General features: G+C 44.5%; 1 protein-coding gene across 32 annotated transcripts in view; it reads right to left on the reverse strand.

Moving 5' to 3' along the window:
• clasp1a (cytoplasmic linker associated protein 1a) overlaps nucleotides 1-20,798 on the reverse strand; it is a 991,009-nt gene that overhangs the window by 855,917 nt on the left and 114,294 nt on the right. For 30 of the 32 annotated variants that reach the window (XR_007935484.1, XM_051930265.1, XM_051930261.1 and 27 more), the window contains exons 6-8: nucleotides 19,622-19,697; nucleotides 16,499-16,596; nucleotides 7,965-8,035 (exon numbers count right to left, since the gene is read on the reverse strand). Coding sequence is in view for 31 of the 32 variants with exons in the window: in XM_051930265.1 (XP_051786225.1) it covers nucleotides 7,965-8,035; nucleotides 16,499-16,596; nucleotides 19,622-19,697 (245 nt within the window). In the remaining variant the exon portion in view is untranslated. Of the gene's footprint in view, nucleotides 1-1,116; nucleotides 1,244-1,961; nucleotides 2,245-7,964; nucleotides 8,036-16,498; nucleotides 16,597-19,621; nucleotides 19,698-20,798 lie in introns of those variants that run through there. The other 2 variants (XM_051930286.1, XM_051930284.1) reach the window with 2 other exon arrangements.

Raw genomic sequence — 20,798 nt, forward strand, 5'->3', positions numbered from 1 at the left:
CTCCGCAGTACTGAAGTCCTTACACATTACTGAAGCCAAAAACAAAAAACTGACAAGAAAGGAATAAAAATGTCAAACGCCTCACATCTCAACAGCCAAAGAAAGGACACATCCAGCATTGCATTGACTCTACGATTACTACGCACATGGACGGCAAGAGTTTCAAATGTAGTTAAGACACTAAAATGCCAATTGATACAACATAAAAGAACGCAAAGAACAAATGGCGAGCATTTACGTCACTTAATCACATTAACAGAGACCTCAGTTAACAGGTTAACAATTAACAGAGACTGCAGGACCATCCGTCAGCCCCAAAGAAGGAACAAATGGATAGATAGATAGATAGATAGATAGATAGATAGATAGATAGATAGATAGATAGATAGATAGATAGATAGATAGATAGATAGATAGATAGATAGATGAAAGGCACTATATAGACAGACAGACAGATAGATAGATATGAAAGGCACTATATAACAGACTGAATATTATTTTTCCACAGGAGGAGATTTAGCCTTTATAAGGGCTCATGAAATATTGAAATATTATAACAAACAGTCCACCCCCCCCCCCACCCCCTTAAAGACACATAAGAATTTCAAAACCAATCAAAAACGTCTCACTTGACTGGCGAGAACAAGCGCCCTCTCAGCGAGGGAGGCACTATAAACACGTATTGTCGTTAGTATGGAGGAGCCCCTTTGGTCTGTTTGTTGTTTAAAAGTCCTCCATTATGACAGAACAAACTAACAAACCCTGTGACTGGTGAACTGGCTAAGCCGCTGGTTTTTAAACTACAAGGCAGCTGGTTCAATGCCCACCACTGAGTAGCTGTGTGGCACCCCCCCTGAGGATCAGGAGCTTTAAATTTCTCACAATCGCAGCCACTGACGACCTCAAGTGCACACAACACCCCTCGGCAGTTGTCCGTGTTTGGAGGTCCCCGTCTTTGCCCGCCAGCTCACACAGCTGCACAGTGCCGTCCGTCCGTCCGTCCTCACTGGGTGCGCAGCACCTGGTATGGCAGCTGCTTGGGAGCGGGCTCAGAGTACTACTAGCACATGGCTCCCTTCTGGAAGAGCCCCCATGCAGTATAACATCACCACGTACCATTAAAGTCTTCAGCCATCCCGAGGATTGAGTGCGTTGTTTTCGGGGTCTTCAGCAGTCACTCACACGTGCCCCCTAAGGCTGACCGTTGTATTCATGCTTGTGTGTGTTTTCGATGTGTCGTCTGACGTTGTACTCGCTGCCCGCTGTTTCGAGTTGCTCCACTCTCACCAATTTTTGGGTGGCACGCAAACTCGAATGTCGCGGTGCTGATGATAATGACGCTGACCCACAACCTGAGCTCTCTAATCCTCTAAGTTGCCTTGGATGAAGGCGTCAGCCAAATTGAAAATAACAGCAATTACTGCTTTATCTCAGATTACAAACAATTGAGCATTGTGCAGTAATTACGGTGTACAGTTTACTGAAACAGCAATGAAAACAGAGGGATGGATGGACGGACAGATGGATGAATGGAATGTTCTTGTCTATTGTTAAATGTAAATCTCCGAGTTGCTCGGCAGAGGCACATTATACATGGAAGTCGTTTTAAAAGCCCCACCAGATCACAATGATGCGATCAAAGCCCCTCACAGTCCACACTGCAACGTGTCCAAATATGTAAATGTGACGGATTTCAAGGAGCCTGCACTAAGCTGACCTAAATACAGCTGGCACGTACCAAGTGCTCATTTCCTTTGCTTATTTGCCACCATCGTGCCTTTTAGAACGACAAATGTACGATTAGAGGAGGACCACACAATTCTTTAAAGCATGAACAAAGTGACAATCCATTTAAGCAAATGTCCACCAGACCGACGACGTGCCACCCTGCCTTGCCTAAGCTTGAATGCTGCAGCAGGAGGTGCCCGCTCTTAGCTGCTCTCCACTGCTATTTTGCTTACCTTCTCCGATGGTCATACTGCCAGTGTCCTCTCCGCAGACGCACCAACACTACTATGCTGTGCGCAGAGCTCTCGATTCCGCTGTCATACTTTCTCAGCACAAGCACACACGGCTGCCCCCAGCTCCCCCCCACATGACCTCACGGATGACAACTGGCATCCTCCTCCAAAATAAAAGCCCGCGGCTCCCTCTCGCCGCTTCAAGCTCATTTCAGTAACGCATTCGTGTCAATGACTGCCACTCCAGAGAGCCTGTGTGTGTGTGTGTGTGACAATCGGCCTTCAATTCACAAGACAGCCGACATTCTTACTTAAGCCACACAGAAGTGGGTCACACACATAAACAACACACGCAGGCTGCAATCATTCAGCTTTATGAATGTGTGTGAGGGCACACAGAGTACTGCAAGTTAAAGGAAGCTGCTGATGAGATCTACTGGATCCAAGGGGCAGCGTTACGTGGGGCGGCTCAGTGCTTAGCACTACAGCGGCATTGATCCAGTCCCAGTTCCTCCCTGATCTGTCTGTTTTTCTTTTTCCAGGTGCTCAGTTTACTGCCCACAGGCCCCCTGGCCATTATAAATGGTTGTGCCGGTATTAGTGGGCCCTGCCATGGACTGGTGCCCCGTCCGGGGTGGGCACTACCAGAACTGTACTGAGCAGGTGTATTTATTATATACATGATCTCAGTGCTGATCGGTAAAATTTTTCCAGCAATATGCTGTGTTTGCCGGATATTTTTCCAGAAATTTGCTATACGGCCGACTCATGCGAACATTTTTTCCCAAGAGGCCCATGATGCTTTGTGAGGCCAGCACAACATCACAGAGCTGTAGCAGCCATGCGGACAACTTTCCTGCATGCCACGTCCAGCCACCATAAAAAAAACCTCCCACTGTGTCATTTCACCTGAACTTGTGTGGTGCTGCGGTGTCACCTGTTCCATGGTTGCACTCGGGTCCTAAACTGGGATCCTGAGGTGGTTTGTCATGTGGTGGGTGTGGCAACGTGCGGTATCAGTGTGGGCTCCCAACCTCTCTCTTTACTATAAGAACGTTGCTGATGGGACCATCACTGGGATGCAAAGCAAACAAGGAAAGAATAAAAAAGGTTGTATCAGCTACTGAGATGCACTCAAAGCATCCACCGAATCACTTGACAGTGTTACGCAGCAGTATTTTTCCAGGAATTGTAGCATGCGGCCACAGCCCTTTGCCCGGCCAGGATGCCTCCACACTGGGAGCCTGGGGGATCAAGTGTGCCCAAAGCATTGCCTCCCTGGGGACGTTAGATGGCAACCCCCCTGGGTTGCAGCAGTGCCTTGGACTCCCGCTGGACTTCATGGGAGTTGGAGTGTGGTACAGTCCTGAGAAGGAAAAGATAGAGAAGACTATTGTGTTTGTGCTATGCTTGTGCTGGGACTGTGTTGTAAGTGTGGGAAACGGGGGAAGGCGTTTCCCACAAGGAAAAAAGAAAATAAAAACCAATGTGTGTGCTTTGAACTTGTGTCCCATGCTTGTCTGGTGTCGGGTTTAGGTGGCAGTGCCAGCCTGGGTGGTCCGCAGAATCTAAGTGCACTCATTTAATGAAATTGCAGTCTTTTCAACTCCCGGGACTCTTTGATTGCTGTATGAGGGTCGTCAGGGAACGTAAAAAGGTAAAAACGGGTCCTGAAGCCACAGAGATTGAGAAATGCTGCCAGATTTCCCCCCTCACTTCCTTATTTATTTATTTTTGTCACAAAAAATATTCAGAATTGGCTTACTGCTGGCAAAGACACACCACATGGCTAATTATGCATGCAAATTAGCCATGTGCTTAGCAACACCTCAAAACAAGCCTTAACTCCTTGAGGACTGAAAATTTTTTTTCCAAAAGAACACAATTTTCTGAAAAGCACACAAAGCAACAGTTTCATGCAGAAATCAACATAAAAGGTCTGTTGCTGAGTGGGATTTCCGCTAGTTTGGCAGGAATGCACAGCAGGCTGGCTGCCAGGATGTCTTCGCATGGCAATGGCGGCAATGGAGGACGTGGTCACAGTGCAACACAATCTGGTTTGTACCTCTCGTCATTGTAAGTGGCGGTCCTCCCAGGCAAACTTTGCCGTAGGCCTGTCAGCTGCACAAACCCATCCAGCACTACGATCAGCTGATGCTGGTACCTCACATTCGTTTTCAATCACTTGGATCAAAATCAGAGTCCGACAACTCAGAGTCCAACTCTGTGATAATATGCACAACGTTGCCCACGGACCTCACCAATGCTCCTTTGGCTGCATGGGCACACAGACACACTGAGTAGAGAAGAGTGGGGGGCCGACTCCATAGTTTTGGAATGAGATATCCAACAAGCTCATGTAGGTGTGATGGCCAGAAGCCCACAAACATGTAGTTTTTGATGCACCATCTGCTGTTGTGCACAGTACAATCAGACGCAAAGTGGCTGTAAAGGCACAGCGCTTGATTATATTCGTTATAATTAAAATGACCAACTGCCACTTAGCAGGCATTATTTCACAATGATGTACGTGAAGATATTCACCAAGATGGTCCGTATGGAAAATACAGATAAGCCAAAGATAATATTTTTTACATTAGACTTTAGGATTTCTCTCTTCTATAATCCGCTTACACATTTCAGCTCCCAAAAGCCAAATCCCTGCGTGAGAAGTGCACATCAGCATCTATTTACCCCCCGCCATCACTTTTCTGAAGTTTCAAATGACTAAACTCAAATTGCTTTGTGTCACATCTTCAGCATCACAGCACCAGGCGGAAAAGAAAAACTCAAAAGACATTAGTCTGCATTCGCAAATTTGCTATTCTGTGCAGATTTCAGGAATTTATTTTTACTGCAATGGATACTCTTGTTTTATTGAATCAAGGCCACACTTCTCACATTGCAATATAAACTTACACAGATGTCTCTGTATTCTTATTTAATTTACTGAAAGACACAGATGGCCGTCATTAGCAGGTCACCGTAGTGGGACAGATGTACAAAACCAAAGCACATCCCATCAAAGATGGCAGCTCTTGCCCCGTCCTATGAAATGGGATAAAAGAGATGACCGGAGATCTGAGCACAAGCCCACAAGGCTGACATTTCACTTGGATGTCATCGTCTTGTAGGAGGTGGTGAAGGTCCAGCGGTGCTGGTGGCTGATTCACTGCCCACCACTGAGTCTCTGCGTCACTCCATCTGCCAACCCTCACTCGTGCTGCAGAAAACTGAAACTAAACATCGTGGGACTGATAGAGTTGAGCAACACAATGAATGTAAACCTGCTACTGAGAGCTGCTCAGGTATATTTGTGGAATGGCTCAGCAAAACGTTAAAACTCTTGAACTGTCTTGAGAGTTCGCCCGGGGACAGTACCAAGGTGACACGTACATGGCTTTTTAAGCAGGTCACAAGTTTTTATTTCTTTTTAAATGTTCTTTCCTTTTAGACATTCTGCTGTGTGTTGCAACAGATGGCCGGCAGCTCAACCCGTCCAGGACGCCCCTGAGATAGACGGATGGGGGAAGACAGTTTTTCTAGGACACTGACACCAAGACGCTAGATGGCAGCTTTCCTGGACTGCAGTGGTGCCCCGGATTCCCACAGGGCACTATGGGATATGGAGTTTAATACCACAGCCCTGCTGGGTACCGTGGGTACCACCAGGGGACGCTGCAAGAGAACCTGGGGAGTCATGTCCCGAAGTACTACCAAGTCACGGGGACGAAAGCCCAGAAGTACGTCCAGGATGAAGAAAATTCAAGTTCTCCAATCTACCTGGAAGTGCTGGCAAGTCACGTGGACAGAAGGACAGAAGCACTTCTGGGTCGGGCACTATATAAAGGACTGTTGGGAACCCAGCAAGTGAGCCAGAGTGGGGTGGAGATGGACAACGTTGGCGGAGATAGAGACAGAGATAGAGATGGAGAAGTGTGATTAGTGTATTGTATTTACTTGTGTTATCGTGGCTGTGGTGCTTGACGGTACTGTTAAAGAAGAAAAAGAAATTACCGTATATACTCGTGTATAAGTCGGGTCTTGAAACCTGAAAAATCGATCATAAAATCAGACCCGACTTATACGCCCGTTCAAAAATGCGACACTTACATTTTTTATATATATATATATCTTCTTGCCTCCTCCAGTCTCACATCAGTTTGTCAGACGCATCGAATTTTGTTCCAGCGGCTCAGTTACCAATTTCTTTCGCCACTTCAACCAGCTTCATATTTTCTTCTGCTCTAACGCTCCATCGTAGATAAGAGATGCTCTTATGATAAAGGTGTATGAGGGTGTGAGATACAAAAAACACAAAACAGTGCAAACGACACTTCGGAATAGCTTGGGTATTAAATACCGTGTGGTCACGTAGGCACAATACATAGAAAATAAAAAAGGCCTTGTGCTCTGTGGTTACTCTCTCAGGTGGGCGTTAGCATATCGTAATCTCTTTTACCAATAGCGTGAGTTTTCCATATTCGACTTATATGACCAGAATTATAAAATACAAAAAATGATATGATAAAATCAAGTCCTGATTTATCCGCAAGTATTTACGGATCTTCTGAGTGCTTTTACCTGGTGTCCTGGGTGTCTGTCTGTTGAGTTTAAAGGGGCAATAGTGCCACTTAGTGACCAGAGTGTGTATATTTCTGTATCTATCTATTTATGTACTGTATTTATTTATTTATTTATTTATAAATATAAAAAGCTTAGGAACAGCACAGTCCCATAAGTGCCCTCTAGTGGCCAGGAGATGTTTCCACCTACGGCTTTCCATTCCAGGCCTCACTTTTTCTTGAAAGAGGGTCACACTACAGTGCTGGTGTGAACTAGGAGTTCCAGTTAAGTTCCAAAAGCACTTCTGAAAATGCCCACTAGAGGGGGATATCCCCATCAAACCCCAGCAAGTAATAAGGACAAACACAGAGTCTTCATAAAAGTAAAGAGTTTACCGTCACACAAATGCACTGAAACAAAAGCAAGCTCCGTGGGGCACAAAAGTCAAAATGAAGCAGCGTGAAACAAAAGGCGATCCGGGCAAAGGAGGTCCCGAAACAGAAATCCAGAAACAAGGTTGAAAATCCAGTAATAACAATGAGCAGGTCAAATCACGAATAACTCAATACTCACTGGTACATTCAAAATAAACCTCCAGGAATTGTGGGAGACCCTTTGAATTTGTACAGCGGGGGGCAGTCCCTGGCGGTGATTGCTAGGTGGCCCCGCCCCTCAGTAGACCACCCACTAAACACACAAAACATAGCAAAGGCAAACGATAAAACCAAATCAAAAGAATGATGTGCATTATGAACATAAATAATGAACAAAAGAGACCCCCAGAACATGAATGTGAACCCCAGCTGAGACAGGACAAGTAGAAATTGTTAGGTCATCTTCACACTAGTCCTTCCCAGAGTCCTCTCCTTGAGGAGGCATCTCTCTGCCACATACGCTGGCACCCATGCCTGTTACCCCCTTCAGGACACACAGGGCTTACTGCCCCCCTAGTGTCCTCTGTGCTTTCTCACCAGCATTTGGAGGACCTCCTCTGATGCTAATGTAGCCCTCTTACTCAGGCAACCTCATAGCCTGATAAATTATACTGGAAACCCCTAACTTACGGCTCATAGTCAGGTGGCATGTGCCAGCAAAGACACTTTCTAGTGTTAAGCACTGTACTGCTAATATCAGCGATCCAACGTTATTCCAAAGTAACAGTGAGCAATAATTAATAAAAGGACGGGATCAACAAACACTGTATTCACAGAAGACACACACAATGGGGTGCCACCCAGGAGGAGCATTCAAAGATAACCTTCGTCAAAGGCGGGAGGAGAAGCAGCTCAGAACATCAGGCCCAGTCAAGTGGGAAGGCAGCACAATGGCGTTCTGCGTCAGCATTTTGAAGTGACACAGGGCCCTCAGAGAAGGCAGAGGAGGGCACATTCTCGAAAAAAACAAGCAAATTATGTTTTGTGAATGAATGTGACTTACCAGAAGCTGATGACAGTATCATGTTCCCAGATTTTTGGACCTCGTCAAATTTAGCAAAAATTACATTCAACCTGTTTGAGGAAAAACAAAAAAGGAACAGATTAGACTCGGATGTAAACGCGCCAAGGCCATTTGTGATTCATTCTCACAAGCACCTGACAAGCTGAAATGTGTGTGTGTGTGCGTGTGTATGTGTGTTCAATCCATTTCTTGTGATTCAGTCACATGATACGCACCATTAATAGACTGATTGGCATTTTAAAGTGACATGACATCGGGACCAATGGCCTCTTTAATCCACTGTTCTACATCACCTGAACCACAGCGAGCGAGCAGTCGATCAGCTATTGATGACCCTCAGGCTCAAACTCCTCTTCATCTTCTCTGCCCCACACTGCGATCAATTGACTGATCAGGCTACCTACCCATCTCTGACTGTCCAACAATTAAGCGCTAACTCAAGAAACCTAAACTACGTCCACACTGCTACATTTCCGTTCTGACCCGAGTCTCTGCCCTGGTGTTTTTAACCACCGAAAACAAAGATTTTTGAAAACGCTCACCAGAACCGTATGTTTCTGAAGATGGCCGCTCAGCATTGCAGTGTGGATGAGTGAAAACACAGAGTGAGTTCTGATTGGTTTGTGCATGTTATGCAGCCCCTCCCTTATTGGATCCTGCTCTTTACCACATCTCATTCACTGACTGGTCAGTTGGCGTTTTGCTCAGGATGGATCCCAGTCACTTATCATAACAATATTTTGTCATCATTTAACTCAGTTGGAATCCCAATTAATTTTACTGAATCAGCCCGCAATCTGGGAGTTATCTTTGACTCTAGCATGTCATTTAAAGCACACATTACAAAGTTGTCCAAAACTTATTTCTTCCATCTTAAAAATGTTAGGAAATTAAGACGCTTTCTAAATAAACAGGATTCTGAGACATTAATTCATGCATTTATCTCTAGTAGGACTGACTACTGCAATGCGGTGTTCACTGGATGTTCAAACTGTTCTTTACTCAGCTTCCAGTTAATCCAAAATGCTGCTGCAAGAATTATTACAAGAACAAGAAAATACGAACACATAACTCCAGTTCTTAAATCCTTACACTGGCTCCCGGTTAAGTTTAGGGCAGATTTCAAAATCCTTCTTTTAACATATAAAGCATTAAATGGCTGAGGCCCGGCTTACTTGTCTGAACTTATCATGACTTACAAACCTGAGTGCACATTAAGATCTCAAGATGTTGGTCTGCTATGGTTCCAAGGATTAATAAAATAACAGTGGGAGGTCGAGCTTTTAGTTACAGGGCCCCTAAACTGTGCAGTGGTCTGCCTGCTACTATAAGAGATGCCCCTTCAGTCTCAGCTTTTAAATCCTGGCTGAAGACTCATGACTTCAGTTTAGCACACCCTGACTAGAGCTGCTGATTAACTGTGCAGACTGCATCTCTGTTGTTAGTCATTAGCACTAAAACATAAGTAACATGATAGTTAGAATTGGATACTAACCCTCACCTATTCTGTTTCTCTTCTCGGTATTCAAATGTGGCACTTGGTGCCACGGCCCACCTGCCAAGTTGTTTTGCCTGCCTAAGGTAAAGTCATCCCTGATGGAGGATCGCAGGAATCGTGAGAAAGAGGGGTCCTTTCATCGGATTGGCTGGCCCAGCACTGTTTCAGCTGTGGAATGGTCAAATGGGGGAGGCAGCTTGACGGATGAGGTCTCCAGGAGTCTAAAATGATCCAAATCTTATTATGTGATATCATCTACTGTTAAATTCTGCTCCGTACTTCTAAAAAAATTTGAATTTTTTATTGAGGATTTGTTCTGTTCTGTGTATTGTATTGTATTGACCCCCTTCTTTTGACACCCACTGCACACCCAACCTACCTGGAAAGGGGTCTCTCTTTGAATTGCCTTTCCGGAGGTTTCTGCCATTTTTTTCCCCTACAAGGGTTTTTTTGGGAGTTTTTCCTCGTCTTCTTAGAGAGTCAAGGCTGGGGGGCTGTCAAGAGGCAGGGCTTGTTAAAGCCCATTGCGGCACTTCCTGTGTGATTTTGGGCTACTATACAAAAATAAACTGTATTGTATTGTATTGTACTTACCTGGCTGGGGTGGGGGGCATTGTAAAGTGTGAAAAAGAAGGAAAGCAGGATGCTCCCTGACTCAACTAAGAGATCAGTACAGGATACCAAAATGGATGGAAATACGTCGACATCCTAGTTGAGGGGGGCCAAAGAATCATGGGAGGCCAATATATTAGAGATGCAGGGGGGAGACAACTAATTGGGTCTGTTTACTCCCCTGACCTGCTAGTTGGCGGCATCCCTGGGATATAGTACCCATACAGACACCTGCAGGGTATGCTGGGAGTTGTAGTCCCATGAGGCAGCCCTGTTGGGTTCCGTGGGTGTTGTCAGGGAGTGCTGCAGGGATCCAATATCCCTTCTTTGTCGGGCTACCTATGGGTCAGCACGCCGGGGTCTCACACAAAAGGGACCACTCTGCCTCATCCAGGCGAGTTGGAGTCGGGTGGAAGAAGAGGACTGGAGGAGCAGGAAGGAAAGAGAATCAGGGAACTGAATTGTGTTTTTGGGCAGCTGTGGAGAGAGAAGTGTGTGTCAGGTATGACTGTTATAATAAACCTTTGTTTTAAACCCGGGACAGGTGTCTGTGAGGGTGTGTTTGGGGTGCTGTAACACCCCCTACAGGTCACACTCTATGGAAGAAAACTATAATCCAACATGGCAGACACAGAGGAGATGATGGCTTCCATGGCACTTGTTGTGTTGCTTACCTGTCGTGTGTGAATGCAGCACACTTGCTGCAAAAGGCAAATAATTTTCCAGTTGCCACAGTTTTATGATGAATCCCATGGCTGGCAGCATTGCCTTCCCCTCAAGGATTTTTTCCACTGATGTGTTTGTGCCCAATGTAGGTGTCATTAAAACGATGTTATTAAATGAAAACACAGTAGTGTGGATGTAGCTTTTGGCTTTTTAATTTAAATGATTTATTAATAGGTTGTTCACAGGTGATAACATGGAGAAGACTCTGGAAACACTACAACATAAAACAGTTTAAAACAGCAGGCCTGTGCCACCTGACAAGTAGTAGTAGCAGCAGTCAAGGTGTCGTCAGAGTAAATTCTTACACTCATGTATGATCAACATGCAACATGACTCAGACACTCTGACATAAGGCCTGCCTGCCATTTTGAAAGTGTGATAAAATTAAAGCGTTTTGTTTTCCAATCACAACTGACTTGACGTGTGAGCTCAAGTTGTGGGTCACAAACTGTCAAAGTGTCCCAGTAACAGTTAACCTTCAATATTTCATTAACAAATGCGCTCTTTTTTTTGCTTTATTTAGAGTTTGCAGACAGCTTGAGAGTGCCCCCTACTGGTCACACCTTACATTACCCCATTTTCTTCATTGTAGAGTGTTGTTTGGTCCACTTTAGTACTGTAAGCCCTTGTACGTTTCGTACTGATTCCCTTTACACTAACAAAGACCAACAAAACATCCTCGAGGTGAAAAGAGTGTTAAAACATTTTTTACAAAAGACGTCTCCAGATTGTTTAAATGTAAGGATGGAGCCAGTGGGTCATGACCAAAACGCATCCCAAATTTTAAGAAGCTTTAGCAGCTTTTGTCTCGCCTCACAGTACAAAACCCTCAATGCCGTTTTGTTCTTCCGGTTCCTGAACGTTAGCAAGTTGAGCTCTGGAGATGGCGTTACAGAAAGTGGGCTTATCCTCTGATGGCAGCGGCTTAGCCACATAATCAGATTCAAATCCTGCATTCAGATGTCCGAGGAGAATGAAACCTGCAAGAGAATTAGTGGTCCACATTTATGAGTGGGAACTGCCTGTAAATATTGGAGCTCTTTAGAAACTAGAAGCATCTGCAGTAAAGAGGAGCAAGTCAGACAATGCCGGCATGACATGACGTTCAGGGACGTTCAGCGATCGAGTTAGCTAACGGAGATGGAAGTGGGAGCATTTCACAGCTGTTTGTGTGACTTCAGAGTCATTAAACATTTTTGTATGCAGAATAGAAAGCCCCTGTCATGATCAGGGCTGAACTTTGATGTCTTATAGGTTTTTCCTACAGTGGAAGCCATTTTGTGTGCCGTTGTCAGGGTCACGTCCAATGTTTCTAGGGGTGTGGTTTCTGGGATCGTGACCTCAAATTAATTAGCAGAAGGGATACAAGGTCAGCGTTTGAACTGAGCTTTATCTGATCTGCAGATAAAATCTTCTAAATCTTTTGTGAATTCTCTTTCTGGTTCTTTTCGTGTCTTGCCCGGTTTTTGTCTTCTTGCCTGAATATTGACTGCGACTGTTTATCTCTCCTCTGGGTTTTGGTCCTTTCTGTTATTTTATTTTCGTTTGTTTTGCCCTTTTGCACCTATCTCCCAGTTTTACGAGAGCAATCAATTATTTGTTTTGCTGCCAAGTCAGGACAGCAGCTACACATGCTAGTCGACTACATTAAACACGTGCATTTGAACAGCACTTTACAACTGATGCGTTTACAGTCATATGAAAAAGTTTGGGACCCCCTCTCAGCCTGCATAATAATGGACTCTCCTTTCAACAATAAAGATAACAGTGGTATGTCTTTCATTTCCTAGGAACATCTGAGTACTGCGGTGTTTTCCGAACAAAGATTTTTAGTGGCGCAGTTGTATGAAATTAAATCAAATGTGATACACTGGCTGTGCACAAATGTGGGTCCCCTTGTCATTGTGCTGATTTGAATGCCTGTCACTGCTCAATGCTGATTGGTTGATGAGCTCGTTAAGCCTTGAACTTCATAGACAGGTGTGTCCACTCCTGAGATATAAAGGTGTTTAAGGTGGTCAATTACAAGTTGTGCTTCCTTCCCTTTGACTCTCCTCTGAAGAGTGACAGCATGGGATCCTCAAAGCAACTCTCCAAAGATCTGACAACAAAGATTGTTGAGTCTCCTGGTTTAGGGGAAGGCTACAAAAAGCCATCTCAGAGGTTTAAACTGTCAGTTTCTGTAACTAAGGAATGGAATCAGGAAATGGAAGGCCACAGGCACAGTTGCTGTTAAACCCAGCAGGTCTGGCAGGCCAAGAAAAATACAGGAGCGGCATATGAGCAGGAATGTGAGAATGGTGACAGACAACCCACAGATCACCTCCAAAGACCTGCAAGAACACCTCGCTGCAGATGGTGTATCTGTACATCGTCCTACAATTCAGCACATCTGTATGGTGGGGTGATGAGAAAGAAGCCCTTTCTGCACTCACGCCACAAACAGAGTCGCTTGTTGTATGCCAATGCTCATTTAGACAAGCCAGATTCATTTTGGAACAAAGTGCTTTGGACTGATAAAAGACAAAAATTGAGTTATTTGGTCAGAACAAAAAGTGCTTTGCATGGCAGAAGAAGAACACTGCACTCCAAGAAAAACACCTGCTACCTACTGTCAGATTTGGTGGAGGTTCCATTATGCTGGGGGGCTATGTGGCTAGTTCAGGGACTGGGGCCCTTGTTAAAGTCGAGGGTTGGACGAATTCAACCCAATATCAACAGATTCTTCAGGATAATGTTCAAGCATCTGTCACAAAGTTGAAGTTACGCAGGAGTTGGATATTCCAACAAGACAATGACCCAAAACACAGTTGGAAATCTACAAAGGCATTCATGCAGAGGGAGAAGTACAATGTTCTGGAATGGCCGTCACAGTCCCCTGACTTGAACATCATCGAAAATCTATGGGATGACTTGAAGCAGGCTGTCCATCAAATTGAACTGAACTGGAGAGATTTTGTATGAAGAATGGTGAACAAGACCTCCATCCAGAATCAGACACTCATCAGAGGCTATAGGAGGACAGCGTCTAGAGGACAAAAGGAGGCTCAACTAAGTATTGATGTCATATCTCTGTTGGGGTGCCCACATTTATGCACTTGTCTAATTTTGTTATGATGCATATTGCATATTTTCTGTTAATCCAATAAACTTAATATCACTGCTGAAATCCTACTGTGTCCATAAGGCATGTCGTATATTAAAAGAAAGTTGCTACTTTGAAAGCTCAGCCAATGAGAAACACAAATCCAAAGAATTAAGAGGGGATCACAAAACTTTTTCGTATGACTGTACTTGCACTTCAATGGGCTAATTATTCACAGAAACCCTCACTCCTGCCTAACAGAACCCGACTATGGCACCATGTAAACCCTTAACCAGGCTACAGTTAAAGGTTTTGTGGTCTGCACACGTCTGAGGCGTTCTGTCAAATCAGAGGACTGCAGCTGTGGAGAGAGAGAGGCGTGTGTCAGGTATTATTGTTATAATAACGCCACATTGGCCCAGGACGACAAGTATGGATGCATGTCATTAGTGTGTCCTGTAAGGACTGACACCCCCCTCCCTTCAAGTTGGGATCTTGGCTTGTGCCCAGTGTGGCCAGTGCAGGCTCGGAGTCTCCCCAACATACAGGTTCAAGGAAATGGAGGGCAAATTAAACACATCTAATTTGGCAGCACTGTGGTGCCGTAGTGAGTGCTGCTGCCTCACGGTTGTCTGAGTGGATTTTGAGGGGGGCACTCAACTTTTTCCGACCACATGTTACACAAACTGGCATCTCTAAATTGACCCCATATTAGTAACCGTCTTGCTTGACTGTGCCCCATATCGACTGAGGGGCTCTGTCCCCCCTGACCCCTCACTGAGGTTAAGTGGCTCAAAACAGCTCAGGCTGTGAATGTTATACCCGTCAAGTGAAGTGTGACTTCTATACAAATTCCTCACCCTATACAAATTAATCCAGTGCTGTCATTAACATTTCTGTATGTGCGCCTGGATAAGCAAATTTTGGTGGCAATTCAGATGAGTTACAGGAGCTTGCGAGCAGGCCGATCTTCTAACTGCAAGAAAAAGAAACGTGACAGAAGTAGGACAAGAAATTAATGAATCCAGAAGCCCGGTAAAACTCTGAGTGCCACGGGACTTCGGCTGCCAGGCTGGCGTCTGGTTAAGCTTCAGCCCGTGGACGTCAAACACAAAGCGTGCAGCCATGGGTTTAATATAAACAGCTGATCTTGCTGGGATACCTACAGCAAAGTGTTAGGATATCCGCACATAAAGGCAACAAACCGAACGGCAGACGTCGAAATCAAAAGCCTCTGGCTACCCTGCAGCTGCCGTCTTTGTCATTTGTGTTGACAATCTAAAGGGCGAGGATAAAGAGTTTACTTAATTCAGCTGTGATGACACACCATGATAACTTTGACTAAAACATGCAGGAGGACACTTACAAAGACATGAAGTCCAAATGGCAACAATCCTCAGCAAATTCAGTGTCGTGAAACAGACGAGTCACAATGTAACTGCAAAGTCCACGGAGAATTCAATGACGACAGGCCTCAGCCAGCTTAACAACCCTGCAGAAACGGCTTTTCTTTGATTTGTTTCTGCATTGTCCAAGGAATTAGCCCCCCTTAGGTTCGTGAGGTGACTTCATTTAGTGACGTATACATTGAGGTGAGGGCGCATGTGTAGAGCGTTCATACCGTGCCTTCAGAAAGTGCTCACTTCTTCACGTTTTGTTGTGTGGAAGCCTTATGTTAAGATCATTTACAGTCACCCCCAAATTAGCAGCACTCAATACCCCCAGAATGAAAAAAAGTTTTACAAAGTTATTAAAGAGAAAAAACTGAAATATCACACTGTATTTAGAGCCTTCACTTCGCTCTTAGCTGAAGCCCCTTTGGCAGCCATGCCAGCCAAGTTTTACAGCCCTGGGATTTGAGGATTTTCTGGCATTCTTCTCTGCAGATCCTCTCAAGCTGTGTCTGGTGGACAGCTACGTTCAGGTTTCTTATGAAATGTTCATTCGGGTTCAAGTTCAGGCTCTGCGTGGGCCACTCAAGGACATTCCCAGAGTTGTCCCTAAGCCACTCTCCTGTGTTGTCTTTGCTTTGTGAACCTTCAGCCCATTCGGAGGTCCCGAGACCTCTGGAGCAGGTTTTCATTAAGGACATCTCTAAATTTTGCTCCTTCCAGCTTTCCCTCGACTCTGTCTATCTAGTCTACCGGAACCCTGATGCTGCCACCACCACCACCAGGCTCTAGTGTTGAAATGTCATGGCACAGGTGATTAGCAGTGCCTGGACTCCTCCAGACGTGACACTGAGGACTGAGGCCATGCTGTGTAAATGGGTTTCATCACACCAGAGAATCTTGTTCGTCATAGTCGGAGTCTTTTCTAATGCACGTTCTACCATTATGTCACTCTTTCATAAGGTGTCAAGTATAATTTATTACATACATTGCATAAATTATGGATGACTAACTTGAACTTAAACTGTGCAGATAATCTTTGGCCAGGTCAATGCTATTAATTGTGAAAGATAGCAGTATGTGAACTAATAGGGCAAATGCTAACAAAGACAAAAACATAATTGTGATGTCTTGTGACTTAACCTCGTGTGGAAAGAACAAAAATAAAAAGGATGAAAAAAATAAAAACAAATAAACATACCTGGACTGAGGCAATCCCTTTTTACTAAGGTCTGCTCGCACTCGTTCCCCGACGTGTCTGTATATTTCCACAAGACAATTCATTGCTCCATCTCGAACCTACAGGTAAATAGAAATGAAATGATTTTATTCTATATGGCAATGGGCGCCCCTTACACTATGTCCACACTTAACATTTCTTTTAATTGTGTCGAATGTCTTGAGGAGGATACCTGAACACAAGCAACTCAGGGCCAGCCATGCATTCTGGGTATCGGGGAGCTTTCCTAGACTGGGAGTGTTACGATTGTGTTTTTAGTAATTTAGTGTTTTTCACTTTATGCAAATCATATAATTTTATGCCAACTCCCTTGTTTGCTCTTTAGTTCATTTTTTTATGTATACGTTTGCCCCAGCTCCTACAAGCCATGTTATCTGTTGAAGACAGGGGACAGAATAAATGTCAAAATATTTGCTAATTCTTCTCCTGCATCTACTACCCTCAGCAGCTTTCCTTGGTATCCTCGTGTGTCTGAACCTCACTTGCCCGCCTGCTTCTCAGACTCTGTCAGAAAGAGACGCTGTCCACTTTTAGACTTCCTGTCTTTAAAGGCGACTCTCAGTGTGCCTCCTAAGCCTTGTGTGTCTCACACACGCACTATTAACCTTACTTTTACTATAAATCTTAAAGCTCTTAATCCAGTATATCTTGTACTTGTTAATAGCTGACTCTGTAATATAAGGCACAGCATTGACCTTTGAGATGGCAGTTGATGAACACCAGCACGGACAAGCAATACTGGAAAGGGGACATTAGCACAATCCCTCCTAACCCATTAACAGCTGTGCTTGGTGGACTCCCAGGTGGGCTTAAAGTGGAGGACAAATAAACTGTAATGGCCTTCACGTAGACTTATCTTGGTCAACTGGAAGAATCCTAACCCACCTCTGTTAATTCAGAGGGTAACTGATGTTATTTACTGTTTGAAATTGGAAAAAAATCAAATTCTCACTTAACAGGATCTGTACAAAACTTTTTTAAAAACCTGGCAGGATATAATCAATAATATTTCCGAGCAAGCATTTAAATTGGGGAAAAATGACTCCTTTCTCTCTTTACTATTCTCAGTGGTTTTGCTCAGGCTGTTGGCCTTCCTCTGTTTCTCATGAGTGGGCGTTGACTTGAATTTAGTTTTAAGTTTTGACTTGATTGTATGGAATGCCTGTGGTGGGTTGGCACCCTGCCCGGGATTGGTTCCTGCCTTGCGCCCTGTGTTGGCTGGGATTGGCTCCAGCAGACCCCCGTGACCCTGTGTTCGGATTCAGCGGGTTGGAAAATGGATGGATGGATGTATGGAATGTTGTACATTTTTTAAAAAAATTCAATAAAAGATCAAAAAAAAAAAAGGAAGCGGTGAACCCCGTGTGCTTGACGTGTAATGGACACACATGATGGTGAAGAGCATAGAAAAGTGACGGTGCTCAGAGGAAAGGGCAGACACCCCTTGGCACAAGCAGTTCTGTCCACTGTATCTTTTATTCAGCATGTAGAATTCTAAATAAAGCCTCGATTCTGTGAGTTAAATTATTACGCCTGTTGTTTTTCTACCACAATAATGCCACCAAAGCCAAACTGGCCAATCAGCATTAGCGTTAGCATTTTATTGTCGAGCTGATGAGTACATTTCCCCTGATTGCTTCAGCTCGTTGCTGTGCCATTAGCTTTCCTGCTCATGTTGTTCAGCTCCCTTTTGATTTTTTCCCCAATAGCAAGTTTATTTATTTATTTACACCATTTTTGTTCTGATCTTTTGTGATTTTTGGCTCTTAGATCATTGGTCGTTTCCCACTTGCTTTGTTGTTGTGGGATGTCTTTTTTTGATTTTTTCAGTATTTAGCTTGGTCATTTTGGAAATTGAACTCTTTTATTCTTGAATTCCTGCATTTTGAATGTTGGTACCTTGACCAAAAAATGAATTAAATTAAATCAAATTAAATGAGCGGTTGCTCATGGAGTCCTGAATGAGGCACATTACCTGCATTGTGAAGGAATGTCAGTCATGTGGCACGATTACCCGAGGGTGATCTGGCTCGCAGGATCTTCATTGCTGAGGACCCGAGCGGCCGGACCAGGCCAAAGGGGACGCCCACATAACACCTGACTGTGGCAGATAGATGGGCACTTCTGGAGAGTGGGACTGGACTGCTTGTCCGCCTAGGGGTTGCCAACCAGAACCCTGAGCTGTTTCATTGTGTGGTGGGTGCAGCAACATGCTGTACCAGTGCCTGCTCCCCAACCTGACCTGATCTGTACCTTGACATTTTGAGTTCTTGGTTTGTTTTGACTTTTTCTTTAATTTAATAATTGTAAATGTTTTGTTAATTTGTGCCAGGGGTTTAACAGCATCCCCTCTCCCTTCAGAGATATTTGTAACCCTTAGGGTTTTTGAGGGTATAGGCCTTGAGGTAGTGGTCTGCATTCCTGCAGAAATCCCTTAGGACCCAACTCAGCTTTTTGCAGCATTGGAATAAAATTTAACAGCAGTGAGCGGATACGGGTGAGTAGACTTTACACCTGTTGTCATGAGCGGCCATTGATGAACCTCTGAGCAAATCCTTGAAAAAAGAAATAAACTATAAAACAACTAAACAGCCACCAGCTGGTTTTCATTCCAACCAGTTTTGACCCATGTCTAGTATTGAACTGTCACATTAGTGGATTAGTTGACTTGTGTGTCAGTTTCTTTACTAATTTATAAATCCATTTCTCCGTAGAGGTTTACAAAGAACTCAACCACAACAACAACAAACACACGGCCAAAAAAGGAACACCAGTTTATCATAAGGAGACGCTCCTTTCACATTGGGCTCATTTGAAGTTAATTCCAATGGCCGTTAAGACGGTTTCCGGAGTGTTCATCGACCTAACCGGGACAGGAAATGCAGGGAATCTCAAAATCAACACGCAGGGGTCAGACGACAGCAGACTGAGGGCAACACATCAGCTCAGACCTTCTCTACAAAACGTATATGGAATGAGATGACCGCCCGCACAGGACTCACTACTTCAACTCATCGGTGAAGTTCCTACGATACCACAAAGACAAGAGGAGAGAACCGGCGTATAAATTAATAAAACTCTTACCTGACTAGTTGGATCACCTAATAAATTACATATATGTGGCACAATTTTGCTTAGAGTTAGACCTTGAGCTCCATATCTGGAAAGAGAAGTAAATAAACATCATGACAGGATGAATTGTTCTTTGAAGACAACACAAACAGCTGACTAGAGGAGAAATCATTTAAAACAGGATTTTAACATGCCAGCCAGGGTTAGGCCTGCCACTGCAGTCAGAAGTTGGGCCACCCAGTAATCTGCAGGCACCACCTTAAAGGGTTTAAATGCCTGGTGGCATCTCGTCTTGAAGCATATTAAATTGATTTGACTAAATAGCTGGGAATTTTCAAAGGAAGCACACAGCAACCAAATCCTCCATGGCAAGATCAGCCCATTATCTGCGGCACAACTCCTGGTCTGGGCTTTGGTCGGGTCACATCTGGACAACTGCAGGAGCACCGACATGTGTCACCAAGCAACAGCAGATGATTCAAAATGCAGTGGGCGGCACGTCTGGTGTTCAACCAGCTGAGGTGGGCGCAGGTCAGTTCTCTTCTCAGGTCACCACATTGGCTCCCAGAAGCGGCACATATGAAGTTGAAATGGGTGCTGCGCATCTACGGAGTAGTCAGTGGGTCAGCACCTGAATATATGGAGACACTCGTGAGGTCCTGTGTGCTCTCTGGTCTGCTGCTGGATGCTGTTTCAGGATGCCACTTCTATGTGGCAGCAAATCTCAATGCAGTCTCTCTTCATGTGCAGCTCCACCAGAATGCCCAAGTCCCTTAAGAAGGGTTTGAAGACCCTCTTCTTCACTGGATGTCTGCCTACCTGGTAATGGCTTTGTTGGGCTCTTGTAACCATCGAAGTATAACTTGCTTACCTTTTGCTCTGAGCTCTTCAGTTTTGATGCTCAATTTTATATCCTTGTCCTGTCAGACTTGTCCCCAAACAGTCCAATGTCTGACATTTACTCAGTTACGCTAACCTCTTTTGTAAGTCGCTTTGCATACAAGTGTCTGCTCATAGCAAAGTAATGTAAAGTTTAGAACAACTTAATAAGAACGGGCGGCCAGTCGGCCCAGTAAGCTCACCAGTCCTAATTCTCCAAATTACATCAAGTCGAGATTTGGAGGTTCCTGGCATCCTACCGGCCACTACAGTACTCTGTCACTTATCCCATGTCTTTGTGAACAGGGGA

Source organism: Erpetoichthys calabaricus, chromosome 8 (genome assembly GCF_900747795.2).
Source record: "Erpetoichthys calabaricus chromosome 8, fErpCal1.3, whole genome shotgun sequence".
Taxonomy (NCBI): Eukaryota; Metazoa; Chordata; class Cladistia; order Polypteriformes; family Polypteridae; genus Erpetoichthys; species Erpetoichthys calabaricus.